The following is a 13972-nucleotide window of genomic DNA, read 5'->3' as shown; positions in this document are numbered from 1 at the left end:
ATATGCAAAATCCCTGTAATGCTCCAAGAAAGAAAAAGGACATGCGTTTCTATAATACTGACCAGCAGCCAGCAAGCCAGCCATGAGTGTGTGTGTGTGTGTGTGGTGTGTGTGTGTGTGTGTGTGTGTGTGTGTGTGTGTGTGTGTGTGTGTGTGTGTGTGTGTGTGTGTGTGTGTGTGTGTGTCGGGATAGATGCCGTGCAGCGCAAAACAGTAGGCTCTCTCTCTCTCTCTCTCTCTCTCTCTCTCTCTCTCTCCAGAAGGAGCGAACACACGCACATGCACACGCACGCAGGCAGGCATCTATCTGTATTTCTGTTACATAACTTCCTTTCTTTTTATTTTTATTTTTATTTTTTAGGCGGCCCACGGCGCCTCCGCGGGTTTTTTTTATGTGTAATAAGACATGAAATAGCTTACTAGCTCTATATGACCAGGTGATAGGCCTACAGTTAATAACATAATATATAAAGTCATGAAGTGTGCCTAGGCTATTGCCTATATCCTGATTGACAGCTGGACTGACTCCTTGCTGGGCGTCAAACTTCAGAGGACGGGATCCACCGCAGACAAGTGGCCAATCAATGATTGGACCGACTCTCACTCTCACTTTCTCTCTCTCTCTCTCTCTCTCTCTCTCTCTCTCTCTCTCTCTCTCTCTCTCTCTCTCTCTCTCTCTCTCTCTCTCTCTCTCTCTCTCTCCCCAGAAGGAGCGAACACACGCACATGCACACGCACGCAGGCAGGCACGCGTGCGCACGCACCATGATCAGCAGTGGACCAGCATGCTCATAAGAGAGAGAGAGAGAAAGAGAGGCCAAATTGGCCACTTAATTGTCTGCAGTGTCATGCACCTCCTTTGAAGTAAAAATTGGGCCATTATAGGTTTTTGTAACCTAATTGTTTGTTTGAACGCCCAGCTGGGACTCAGTCCTTGCAGCTGTCCAACCTGAGCTTGTCAATGGTGATAGCATATAGTCAGACATAGCCTACACTTCATATTCACTTTATGTTATTAACTGTAGGCCTATCACCTGGTCCTATAGAGCTAGTAAGCTATTGCATGTCTTATTACACATAAAAAACCCGCGGAGGCGCCGTGGGCCGCTAAAAAAATAAAAATAAAAATAAAGGAAGTTATGTAATAACTGAAATACAGATAGATGCGAGCATTGTACGCTTTGAAATTATAATATAAATGTGAATAAATGAGCAGAGATTCACAACATGACAATAGAGTTTCCTCTTTTATTTTACATATTAAATGAGCAGAGCATCACTTAAAAATGCAGGACTTTAATTAATTGAGAATTTAGTGGAGATAGATAGCTAGATAGCTAGATAGCTAGATAGCTAGATAGATAGATAGATAGATAGATAGATCCAGTCGCAACAGAGCAGCATCATGTCCCAACTACCCAGCAGACATATGTCAGTGTTTTGGTAAGGTCAGGCGATCGCCTGGAACTTCCAGGTGGTCCCCAGGTAAATGAGTAGACAACCTATAATGGACCCTTATGGACATTTTAATTCTTGTGCGGGTAGGCCTAAAACGAAACCAAATGGACCCGTAAGGGGGGGACGTTTGGATTCATTTTACACTCTCTCACTGACTGTGGAAAACACTGCGGGGGATGGGGTCAAAATCGTCGGCCAAAACATATAGGCTGCACGACATACACCCGTACACACACACACACACACACACACACACACACACACACACACACACACACACACACACACACACACACACACACACACACACACACACAGAATGAATCCAAATATTTTACGCATGACAAGCGCGGAGAAACCGTATGCCTAAATAATAATAATGAAGAACATGTGTTGAAACACAAACATATCTATGATGAATTCGATTAAGGAGAACCTTTAGTTAATTTAGCTGCAAAGAAAAATGAAGGTTATATTTATATTCGGGGTGAGGGGGGTCGTAAAATGTGCGTAAAATGGAATATGGCTGATATGAGAAGGTAGAAATGGATAATTAAACGGCCAGGCCGGGCGAAAGAAATACAAATAACAGACTATTAAGCTATGGTCAATAACTATTATATAGCCTACAATAAAATGAATACAATAAGGCATAAGCCTATATACAGTATATAATATACTGTATATTTGGGACTAGGGAGGGGCAAAAACGAAGGGGAAAATGGGCACAGGTAATCCCACAGCGCTTGTCAGTGTGTGTGTGTGTGTGTGTGTGTGTGTGTGTGTGTGTGTGTGTGTGTGTGTGTGTGTGTGTGTGTGTGTGTGTGTGTGTGGCGGGATAGATACGTGCAGCGCAAAACAGCTGTGCGTAAAATGGATAGATATAAGTGGAGAGGCGAGGTGGAGAAGACCCAAGACAGACAGACAGACAGACAGACAGACAGACAGACAGACAGCCCGGCGGGTGACGGCTGCTAGCGGCGGCTGCCGGTGAAGCCCGGCGGGTGACGGCGGCTAGCGGCGGCTGCCGGTGAAGCCCGGCAGGTGACGGCTGCTAGCGGCGGCTGCCGGTGAAGCCCCGGCAGGTGACGGCGGCTAGCGGCGGCTGCCGGTGAAGCCCGGCGGGTGACGGCGGCTAGCGGCGGCTGCCGGTGAAGCCCGGCGGGGTCACCGGCGGCTGCCGGTGAAGCACGGCGGGTGACGGCGGCTACGGCGGCTGCCGGTGTGGCCCGGCGGACCCGGTGGTCCACCAGCAGATCCGGAAGGTCAGCAAGCGACCACCAGAGAGAGCAGACATGACTGTTTTAATACTTCATTCATTTTTTTATACATAATTGACTATATGAGCACGTTGGTCCACTGCTGATCATGGTGCCTGCGTGCATGCATGCGTGCCTGCGTGCGTGTGTGTGTGGGGGGGGGGGGGGGGGGGGGGGGGATAGGTTCGGCAACAGCGGCTGACGCAGCTCGATTGTCGGTCTGTCCGGCGTTGCCACGGATTAGGTATAATTGCCACGGCATAGGAATCATTGCCGCGGCTGTTGTCGGCAAGTCCGACGACGCCGCGGCAGACGCCGCTGCCGGGAAGTGTATTCGCTCCTTCTGCAATTTAATTCAAATAACAGGTTTGTGAAAGGTGAGAAACCAGTCCAGTGTACAGAGTGTACTCTCAATCAGTTGTGATGGCTGGTAGCAACTTGTTGGCTGTCGTCTTTGCAGGTCAGAAGATTAAAGGCTTATTGGAAAGTAAATAAAGGTTTTATTTTTAAAAGGACCATTTCCAAGGGCTGTAAATATTTGGTTTTGAATGGTGATGATAAAAATTGCCAAAAAAAATTACAAATAAGAACAATTTTGATTTAGGCGGAAATGGTCAAAATCCACCAAAAACGCCTAAAAATGCAATTTTTCAATCAAAAAAGGGGGTAGGTAAATAAAGTCAAACTCACTTTTTTGCTTTTGATTATGGTTCATTATATCATAATACAACTTGAAACCATAGGTAAAACCCTGATTTCTCATTTTTCATTTCATGACACACCCTATTGACCATGTATGCCCTATATGATATGTATTTGGCCTTTTGGACCCCCTAAATGATATCTATTGGTGAGGACCCCTAAATGATATGTAGTTGGTGAGGACCCCCTAAATGATATGTACTTGGTGAGGACCCCCTAAATGATATGTACTTGATGAGGACCCCCTAAATGATGTGTATTTGGCCTTTTAGAGGGGAAATGGAGGTGACCATGTATAGCTAGAAATCCTGGTCAATGAAGTATTTAGAGCAGGGGTCTTCAACAGGGGGTCCGGGACCCCTAGGGGGTCCTCAGAGTTACTACAGGGGTCTGCCAATTATTTGTGTGATGAGGAACGTGAGCTTGAAGATCTGCTATTTTCTGAGAGGGAAAAAGAGCAGAGCCAATGACCGTAAAAAGGTTCACTGTCTGAAAACATTAACATGAATCAAACATATTAATAAACATGATAATGTATGTCAAACAACTCTATGAAGCTATCTAAATCTAGGGTAAAGGTTATTCTCCACATATTCTTACAATATACAGTGGGAGGTCCCTGCTACATCTACATGTCATGAGCTTGTAGATCTGCTATTTTGTCTGAATGTTCACCCAGATGAGGTTAAATAAATCAGATCTCACCCCCAGTAACATTTTTATTTACATCCAGTAGAGTGAGACCACTACCTCCAATGTCCTCCATTCACCTTGTCTGTAAGGCCTGGTCTGTAAGGCACTTTGCGCACTCTGCTTCTTGTTTGATGTTGGAATGGAAATAAAGAGCAGATCTACAAGCTCACAACACATGGCATGATTGGCATCACAGCACTTCCTGAGCTTGTATCGGCGCTATTCATTGAAGGACAAAGTACATAGGTTTTAAGTGGTTAATGAAATAATAAGTTACCAAACTATCTATTATCTATTATATTGTGTTCTTCTCCACAGAGAGAGACTCAGAACCACACCTGAACAGAAGACATCCAGACAAACCACAAGTGAACAAAGTAAGACTGGACACATTTTACACAAATTATCTTTTCATATTGATTACTGAAATCTTTAAATAGCAGAAAATATCATCAGACTAAATGTCCACATTGTGTTCCTAAATCAATGTCCAAATGCTGATGATTAACATATACGATATATAGTATACGATATATATATTTAGCTTGTTTTCCCCCTATTTTTTTTTACAATTGTAGATAACTTTAACACGTTAAACATGTCTTCATTCTCTTCTCATAGCAGGTGTCAGTCGCTGGAGTATTTAAAGGTCTATAAGGTCGGTTTGAACCGTCTTGATCGGTGTGACATACGTCACTGAAGTGCCCTCCCTCAGCAGCATCTACACAGAGCTCTACATCTCAGCGGGAGAGAGTGAAGGGGTTAATAACCAACATGAGGTCTGGCAGCTAGAGACAGCTTCCAAGAAGACCCTCCATGACCAACCAATCAAATGCTGTGACATCTTTAAGCCCCTCCTCCTTGGCAGAGATAAACCCAACAGAAGAGTTCTGACCAAGGGCATCGCTGGCATTGGAAAAACCTTCTCTGTGCGTAAGTTCACTCTGGACTGGCAAGGGGTTGGAAAATCAAGATGTCATTCTCCTGGTTCCCTTCTCATTCCGGAGCTGAACCTGGTCAGAGATGAGCAGCACAGTCTTCTCTCACTGATCCATCGTTTCCACCCAGAATTAAAGAAGGTCACAGCAGAGCAGCTCGCTGTCTGGAAGGTTGGCTTCATCTTTGATGGTCTGGATGAAAGCAGGTTTCGGCTGAAATTCAAGAACATTGACATTGATTCTGATGTCTTCAACAACAATGACATCGTCTCTGATGCCACAGTGCATCATCAGTGGACTTGCTGTTGACAAACCTCATCAAGGGGAATCTGCTCCCCTCAGCCCTCCTTTGGATAACTACCAGACCTGCAGCAGCCAATCAGATCCCTCCTGCATATGTTGACTTGGTGACAGAAGTACGAGGGTTCACAGACCCCCAGAAGGAGGAGTTCTTCAGGAAGAGATTCAGCGATCAGAAGCTGGCCAGCAAAATCATCTCACACATGAAGACATCAAAGAGCCTCCACATCATGTGTCACATCCCAGTCTTCTGTTGGATCACCGCTACCGTTCTGGAGGACATGTTGAAGACAGACGAGACCGAAAAGCTGCCCAAGACCCAGACTGCGATGTACAGCAGCTTCCTGTGGGTTCAGACCAAGAGGAAGTGGAAGAAGTACCATGAGAGTCATGATGTGAATCAACAGCAGCTAATGGAAGCTGACAGGGAGGTTCTTCTGAAGCTGGGCAGGCTGGCGTTTGAACATCTGGACAAAGGTAGCATGATGTTCTACCAAGAAGACCTGGAAGAGTGTGGTCTTGATGTGATACACGCCTCGCTGTACTCAGGAGTGTGCACAGAGATCTTCAAAGAAGAGACTGTTCAATCTGAGAGAAAGGTCTACAGCTTTGTACATCTGAGCATCCAGGAGTTTCTGGCTGCAGTCTACCTGTTCCACTGTTACACAGAGAGGAACGTGAAGGTACTGAAGACATTCCTGGGAGTTGATGTCAATTCCTTGGAAGACTTCCTGAAGAAAGCCTTTGAAAAATCCTCGGAGAGTAAGAATGGCCACCTGGACCTCTTTGTCCGCTTCCTTCATGGTCTCTCACTGGAGTCCAACCAGAGTCTATTAGGAGGCCTTCTGGATCAGACAGACCACAGTCCAGAGAGCATCCAGAGAACCATCGACAACCTGAAGAAAATGAATCATCAAAGGTTCTCTCCTGACAGATGTATCAACATCCTTCACTGTTTGATGGAGATGAACGACCATTCACTGCATCAGGAGATCCAACAGTACCTGGAGTCAGGGGACAGATCAAAGACAAAACTGTCTGAGAGCCAGTGTTCAGCTCTGGCCCACATGCTGCTGACGTCAGAGGAGGTTCTGGATGAGTTGGACCTGGACAAATACAGAACGTCAAGATTGTGGGGGAAATCCAGACTGGTCCCAGCTGTGAGGAACACCAGAAAGGCTCGGTTAGTAGTCATGTGATTAGAAAACCTTTTAGAAGAGAATCAATCTACCATCACACCTACACTATAAGTAGAAATGATGGTTAATTTAAAATATCCAATAATAATCAGGTCTGGTGGTATTGTGCAAATAAAGGATAGATCCTTGGCTAATAAGACACTAACGTGTGTGTGTGTGTGTGTGTGTGTGTGTGTGTGTGTGTGTGTGTGTGTGTGTGTGTGTGTGTGTGTGTGTGTGTGTGTGTGTGTGTGTGTGTGTGTGTGTTTTTAATTAAGTATACTCGTTAATAGAAATAAGAGTTAAAATAATTATTTCTGTGGACTTTAAATCATTGTTTTATTTGATGACCTTCCTGTCCTGGCATTTGAACTTTGTGCCCTCAAACCATTGACAACACCAAAGGTCAAGTAGTCTTGACCCTAGAATGACAAAACTCCTATGAACATAAAATAATCATTAAAGACGCACAAAAACTACTGTGGAAATGCTTTTGGCGCTGCTGAGTATACAACCCTCACCATGTGATTGGGTTGTGGGTTGACTGATTTATTTTCATGATTTCTTGGGGGCATGTTTTTTTTTCCTATAACATGTACTTGATCTAACTTGTGTCTTGTCTCTGTTTTTACATATTCTACATTTACAGACTTGTTGGCTGTGATCTCGAAACACCAGATTATGAAATTGTGGCTTCAGCTCTCAGCTCTAATCCTTCACATCTAAGAGAATTGGATCTCAGTTATAACGACGTGAAGGATTCATTCATGGAACTCATCTCTGCTGGATTAAAGAGTCCACATTGTGAACTGGAGATACTGAGGTCAGATTAATTAACCAGCATTATTTAGCATTATTTAGAGAAAAGTGAGCATGGATGTGAACATTTCCCCCAAAATAAATGTATTAAAACAGAACTGTCTAAATATAGTGAAAATGGCCAATCTATAAGCTCACAAATTAATTACGTCCTGTGCGAATTACGTCCTGCGCGACTTTAGGGCAAGGTCGCTTTTTCACCCTTAGGCGTCTTACTGGTTTATATATTATATGTACTAATTAATAACTATATGTGATTACCATCTACTACTGTATACCTGGCAACTACCCTGCTGTCTGTCTGTCTGTCAGTCAGTTTGCTGGATCATCTGTTGTTAACTTGTTGCTTCCTGTTTCCTGTCAGTTAGCTTCCTGTTGGAAGATGACCATAATTTACTTCACATTATTCCTGCCTGCCTGTTCTTTCCATCTCTTTGGTCCCTCCACCAACACTCTGATAATCAATCCAGATATGTAATCTTTAATTACAGACTTGCTGGCTGTAACATCACACAGACAGGATTTGACATCCTGGTCTCAGCTCTCAGATCTAATCTTTCCCATTTGAAAGAATTGGACATCAGTTTCAACTGCCTGCAGGAATCACAACTGGACCAACTCTCTGCTCTACTGAAGAGTGAAGAGTGTATACTGCAGATCCTGAGGTAAATAAAGAGTGTGTTTTCTCTCTGTGTGGATCTCTACTTGAACATCAACAGCACTTTGTTAAATATGGATTTCTCTGCAGGTTGTCAGGCTGTGGGCTCACAGAGGAAGGCTGTTCTTCTCTGGCTTCAGCTCTGACCTTCAACCCCTCCCATCTGAAACAGCTGGACTTGAACTTCAGCCACTTAGGAGGCTCTGGTCTGAAGAAGCTCTCTGCTGCACTGGAGACTCTGAAGTGAGTAGACTTGGACTGTGTCCATGTTGGTTAGTGCAGTGTTTCCCTTACAATGTTGAACTGGCTGGCCAGGTGGGAGGGGGCTTCACCCATAACATCCAATGTACAAGACCTCCACAGCCATCCTCATCCTTCCATCCCTTCTTTAGATGTACAAGACCACCATAACAATCCTCAGCATTCCATCCTTTTTTAAATGTGAGCCCACACGATGATGAACTAGTCCCAGACCTGCCAACCCGTACGCATTTTGCGTACTAAGCACGCATTTTAAGGCTCTGTACGCAGGTACGATATTTCCCCTCATTGCTACGCAATTTCGGGGAATGGGCGCGGCCCGCGGCGTGGTATAACAACACATTCTGCAGCAGCAAACGAGGCAAAGATTTTTGCAACCTGCCGTGTAGTTCCTCCCAGGCACCACTTGAAAGGTGTGTGAATGGGGCGCATGGCGCTGGGGAGCACTAGAACAGAAGATATGCTCGTTTTTTTCGGCAGAAGAAGAATTGAACCGGATGCCATGCGTGTGTTTTGGTTTTCAGCGCGGTGCAGCATGTACACTTACGCTACAGTACTCATCATAGAGTTATAATAAGAAGCTACTCATCTCATCTCATAGCTATCGCCGCCCGGTTTGTACAACGGCGATATTAATACGATTAATTTATAAAGAAGATAAACGGAGAATGGCCGTGTTGTGCCATTCATCGGTGTCGCCCCTACAATGCTGCCGTGCAACGAGTAGTCTGACTAACAGGTAATATATTAAGATAACACTCAGCTAAGGTGAATTCACATGTCAGCAGCCACGATGGTGAGAATGAAATGGTTGTTATGGTGTTGTCGCTCCTCTCCGCGACGCGGTTAGGGTTTTAATCAAGTGAATCAATAATATTATACTATTAAACTGCGGTCGCCCCCGCGACAGCTTGTTGTGTATGAAGCCTGTGTTATACTTCGTCATACGACGGTGTTGCACGTGAGCGAAGTCGGGAAATGTCAAAACTTGTGACCAGGTACAATGAACTGTAGCATACATTGACCATGATTAGGCTTTAGAGTAAAGATCCAAACGAATGAAAATAAAATACTGGGCTCCCTGTTCCACTATCTCTAAATGAGTATGAATGGAGGAATTTAATAGGGGGACTATGTGTATTGTCAAAAACATTAAAGGTGAACAAGTTATTTATCACCTGTGAATATATGAAGACATTAATGGTTTGTTAACAATGAGTAGCCTGTATCCTCTATGAATGAATATACAGACTAGACGGTATTTGATCTATACACAATGTAGGCCTATATATCAATTAATGAATGCACTAGAAACCTACATGAGTTGAATACTTTCAACTTCATGCAAATCATGCACAGAAAGGTGGTTTTATTTAGGCTGCTCAATTAACAATGTTTAACAAAGACACAGGTAAATATTTAAAGGTAAATAGCCTACCTGACAATGTAAAGCTATTTTGCTATTTGAATAACATGATTATGTTGATGTATGTTCATTCATTAAGTCACTGGTGAGACTGTTTTGCTAGTCTATTGGGCTAATTGTTAACTAACTCTGAGCAAGTGCAGTTAGTATATTTTATTAAAGATTTGTCAACAATATTGCCAAAGCAACATTACTGTATTGCCTGGTAATACTAGCCTACCTTTTCTCCAGACCAAATGGCATTTTTATTTAAAAGGTTGTTCTAACATCTTGCCTCCTCCTATTAGTGTAAGTCAAGACATGCAATGTGCTACATTTCTGGTGTGAAATTTTGTTAACATAACTGTAAAGGTCCCACCCAAAAAGGTGCATGGAACCCCCCAAAATATACGCTGTTTTGTGCGGGAAAACAACAAAAATTCGGCGCCGCGCCCGCTGCGCGGGCGCTGCGGGCGCCGCGCGGGCACTTCGTGCCCGCGCATGAGTACTCAAAAAAAATTCCCAGGGTTGGCAGGTCTGTAGTCCTCATTCATCCTATCATTTTCCAGAGTTGAAAAATGTCACAAAAATGATTTTCAGTCCAGGATGAGATAACAGCACAGCAAGACTCTAGACATGTAAAAGTATGTCTGACATGAATATCAGAGCTTAAATGACATACTGTGCTGTAAACATGAAAACATGCATAAAAGAAAGAAAATAAATCAATAATACTAATGATGAATGAATTACATTTAAAACTATATTTAGAATGAGTTTCAAGTTTTGTCCCTTGGCTCATTTTATCAAAGTCAGTATGGAACTCTGTAAATAAAAACTGCCCACCGTGTTCTAGGAGAACAGATCTTTAGTGTGAGCTGTGTGTGTTTGTGCGTGCGTGCGTGCGTGCGTGCGTGTGTGTGTGTGTGAGATAGCAAAAGGAACAGAACTATTAGGTAGTGGAGACAGTGTGTTAGACAGTCAGACATTGATTCATTATTGTTCTATTTCCTACAGTGTGAATCATTCAGGAGAACACTGGATTAAACCTCAACTCCTTACAAGATGTGAGTCTGTCTGTCTGTCTGTCTGTCTGTCTGTCTGTCTGTCTGTCTGTCTGTCTGTCTGTCTGTCTGTCTGTCTGTCTGTCTGTCTGTCTGTCTGTCTATCTCTCTGTCTGTCACATTGACATTTTATGTGAAAGTGGCAACAAGCTTAGCTCTTATTCAGCAGATAAAAAGTGTTGAGAAGTGTGGTGTTGCTGATCACATCCATAGAGGTGTGTGTGTGTGTGTGTGTGTGTGTGTGTGTGTGTGTGTGTCTGTCTGTCTGTCTGTCTGTCTGTCTGTCTGTCTGTCTGTCTGTCTGTCTGTCTGTCTGTCTGTCTGTCTGTCTGTCTGTCTGTCTGTCTGTCTGTCTGTGTGTGTGTGTGTGTGTGTGTGTGTGTGTGTGTGTGTGTGTGTGTGTGTGTGTGTGTGTGTGTAGGAACCAGAGGACCTCCAGGTGATCTGGACTCCTGAGGAGCAGTGTCTCCTAGTATTCAACAAACGAATAAAGATACTTTTTAATTTGACACGCTCCCAGAAATATAGATTCTCACACAAAACAAGGCTTTGTGACGAGCAGGAAAAGTGGGCGTGGCTGTTTCTGCTGCCCTAGGGGAGTTTCAACCTTTTGAAATGTGTTACTAGACATCTTTACAAACACATTAGTGAGGAAATGTCTTGAGAAGGAATTTATTCCTGTTTGGACATTTTTCTTGCCTCGACAACCAGTGGTGGACAAATTATTTACTCAAGTAAATACTCAAGTATAAAAAAGTACAAATTACAACTACGGTACTTTTACATTTTTTATCGATGCGTTGTTGTATTGAAATGAAGAACATTTCCCCAAAAATAAATGCATTAAAACAGAACTGTCTAAATATTGTAGCGTTTGCGGTCCCTCACAGCTAACTCACTGACTAATAAATAAAAGGAGGAAACAATGATGACGTTTAGGGCTGGGTTCGGTAACCGCCGTACCGCCGTATCGCGGTATACCGCGGCCTACCGCGGTGTCAGGGTCCTTACCGCGGTCAAAAAAGACAAAAAAATAGGCTATTTTTATTGAGAACGAGCGAGTTTTAAAACGGGGGAGAAGCGAGGACCGCATGCGCTTCATGCCGCTCTGCTCTGGGCCGCGCACCACATGTTTGGAACAATTGGAAGCTTCAAGCTTGGCCCGTCACAGTCTCCGACAGAGAGTAAGACACAGTAGACACTGGAGCAGTGCAGTAGCCTCGGTCAGCAGCGTTAAACTTTCTCCATAATCCACACGACACAACTCACACAAGTATGTTTATACATACCTCGTGGCCGTTTCTTTTTTATTCATACGGGCGGAGCGCGACGCGAGGACTAAAACCGAAAATGAAACCAGCGCTAGTGAGTACTTTTACAGTATAGCGCGTGTGCCCGTCGTTGTTCGACTACAACCTTTTCTGTCAAGTCTGGTAACTAAAACCTGTTTACTATGTTTATATCACCACTCAATCAATGCGATTTGAGACGTGAGTTTGCATAATCACAGACCGTACACAATCACTATACCCGTCTCATCTGGTTTGTTCACAAACAGCGTGCAGTGAAGCCCCAGTAGCCTACCAGTGGCGTCAGTTCAGAAAAAGCTAAGGTATGGCAACATGACAGACACCAGTCATGTTGACATACCTTAGCAACAGGCACGATGAAAGTACATTTTATTATGAGATCTACAAGCTCAGAACGCGTTGCGAACGCGACGCGTTGTGAGCTTGTAGATCTGCTACTTTCAAAAGCCAGACCCACTGTGCTGTACGGGGAACTCGAGCAGTCGGGCTTATAGGACCGTGGAGAGACGAATTTTGGGCAGATGATAGGAATATTTTGTCTTATCGCCGAACCTTAATTAATAGATACGGGGGTGCGGTAATTACCGCAATACCGGCGGTAAATGGGAGGACGGTAACCGCGATAACAAAATGTTGATACCGAGCCACCCCTAATGACGTTTTAACCGGAGCACCAGGTTTTATTGCCCTTTCAATACGGGGCCCGCTCAGTGTCCCGACGGGCCGCTGTTCCGACTAGCGTCGGCAGGTTAGTTACTCGTCACGGTTACTGAGGTTAAGTTTAGAGTTGGGGTTAGAGTTAGGGTTAGTTTTAGTGTCGGAATACCAGCCCGTCGGCACACTGAGGCGGACCCTTAAATACAGGCTAGAACTGGGTTGGGAGGGTGCTGAAAAATAACAAAGAGGCTGCTCTGATCTGTCTAGGCTGTCTCTCCACTTCCTTTTTCCTCTTCCCGCTCTTCTTCATCATCCAACCACCTTTCCCCATTGTTAACCCCTCCCATCCTGACCTAAACTGCCAACCTGAACTAGGCACCTCTCCCCCCATCAAAACACCCCCCCTCCCCATTGTCTCTGTCTTCACATGGGCAGGGTCGCCACAATGTAGTGAAAATAGCCAATCTACAACCTCACAACATAATGTCTGTCTGTCGTGTTTGTTGCATTGCAACATGTTGTGAGCTTGAAGATCTGCTGTTTTAGAATTATGAATACAGAATAGGTTCACTAGGGTTCAAGTGTTTAATTAAACCTGCAATCAGGAACTGATTATAATGAATAAAACAATATTTTAATTATATTTATTTTATATGTTAAACTCTTAAACCCACGTCACTGACTGGAGTTCCTCAGGGCTCTGAACATATCAGATCTACAAGCTCACAAGCACAAATGGTTCCTCAAAGAACCTTCTTTGAACCATTAACCATTTAAACCCTGCGTCCCAATGTTGGACATGTCTTGATATGTGAACATTCATTGTAAATAGCAGATCTACAAGCTTACAACACATCATGCTATGACATGTTTTGAGCTTGTAGATCGGCTATTGTGTAGCGTGGAGGGAGAAACTGAGCAGACCAAGTATAGAGCCCTGGGAGTCACTGGTCGATGAAGGGTTAAAGTGGTTGATGGTTCTTTATAGCATTGGTTCTCAAAGTGTGGTCCGGGGACCCCCAGGGGTCCTTAGGGGGTTCCAGGGGGTCCCCAGCAAAATGTTTAATACAGCATTACACTCATTTGAACCACTTTATCCATGTTTTACACGTTGGCTATTTAAATAGCCAACGTGTTTAAAATATGGATAAAGTGGTTCAAATGAGTGTGATGCTGTATTAACACATTAGGTCTGCAGATCTACAAGATCACAGGGAATCACTTGGTGCGGTGCTGCGAGCGTGTAGACCTGCTATTTTTGAAAAAAATA

General features: G+C 44.0%; 1 protein-coding gene across 1 annotated transcript in view; it reads left to right on the top strand.

The window, feature by feature from the left end:
- LOC308280658 (uncharacterized protein) overlaps positions 1 to 13972 on the top strand; it is a gene marked incomplete at its 3' end in the record, with an annotated part of 58761 nt that overhangs the window by 40918 nt on the left and 3871 nt on the right. The window contains 9 exon segments of the mRNA XM_080754986.1: positions 4737 to 4770; positions 4949 to 5064; positions 5257 to 5330; positions 5333 to 6533; positions 7178 to 7351; positions 7839 to 7893; positions 7927 to 8012; positions 8096 to 8248; positions 10689 to 10738. Coding sequence (XP_080611112.1) covers positions 4737 to 4770; positions 4949 to 5064; positions 5257 to 5330; positions 5333 to 6533; positions 7178 to 7351; positions 7839 to 7893; positions 7927 to 8012; positions 8096 to 8248; positions 10689 to 10738 — 1943 coding nt within the window.

Source organism: Nannobrachium achirus (assembly GCF_963921795.1).
Source record: "Nannobrachium achirus genome assembly, contig: SCAFFOLD_112, whole genome shotgun sequence".
NCBI lineage: Eukaryota > Metazoa > Chordata > Actinopteri > Myctophiformes > Myctophidae > Nannobrachium > Nannobrachium achirus.
The sequence above is the reverse complement of the archived record's forward strand: the minus strand, read 5'-3'. Positions and strand labels throughout refer to the sequence as shown.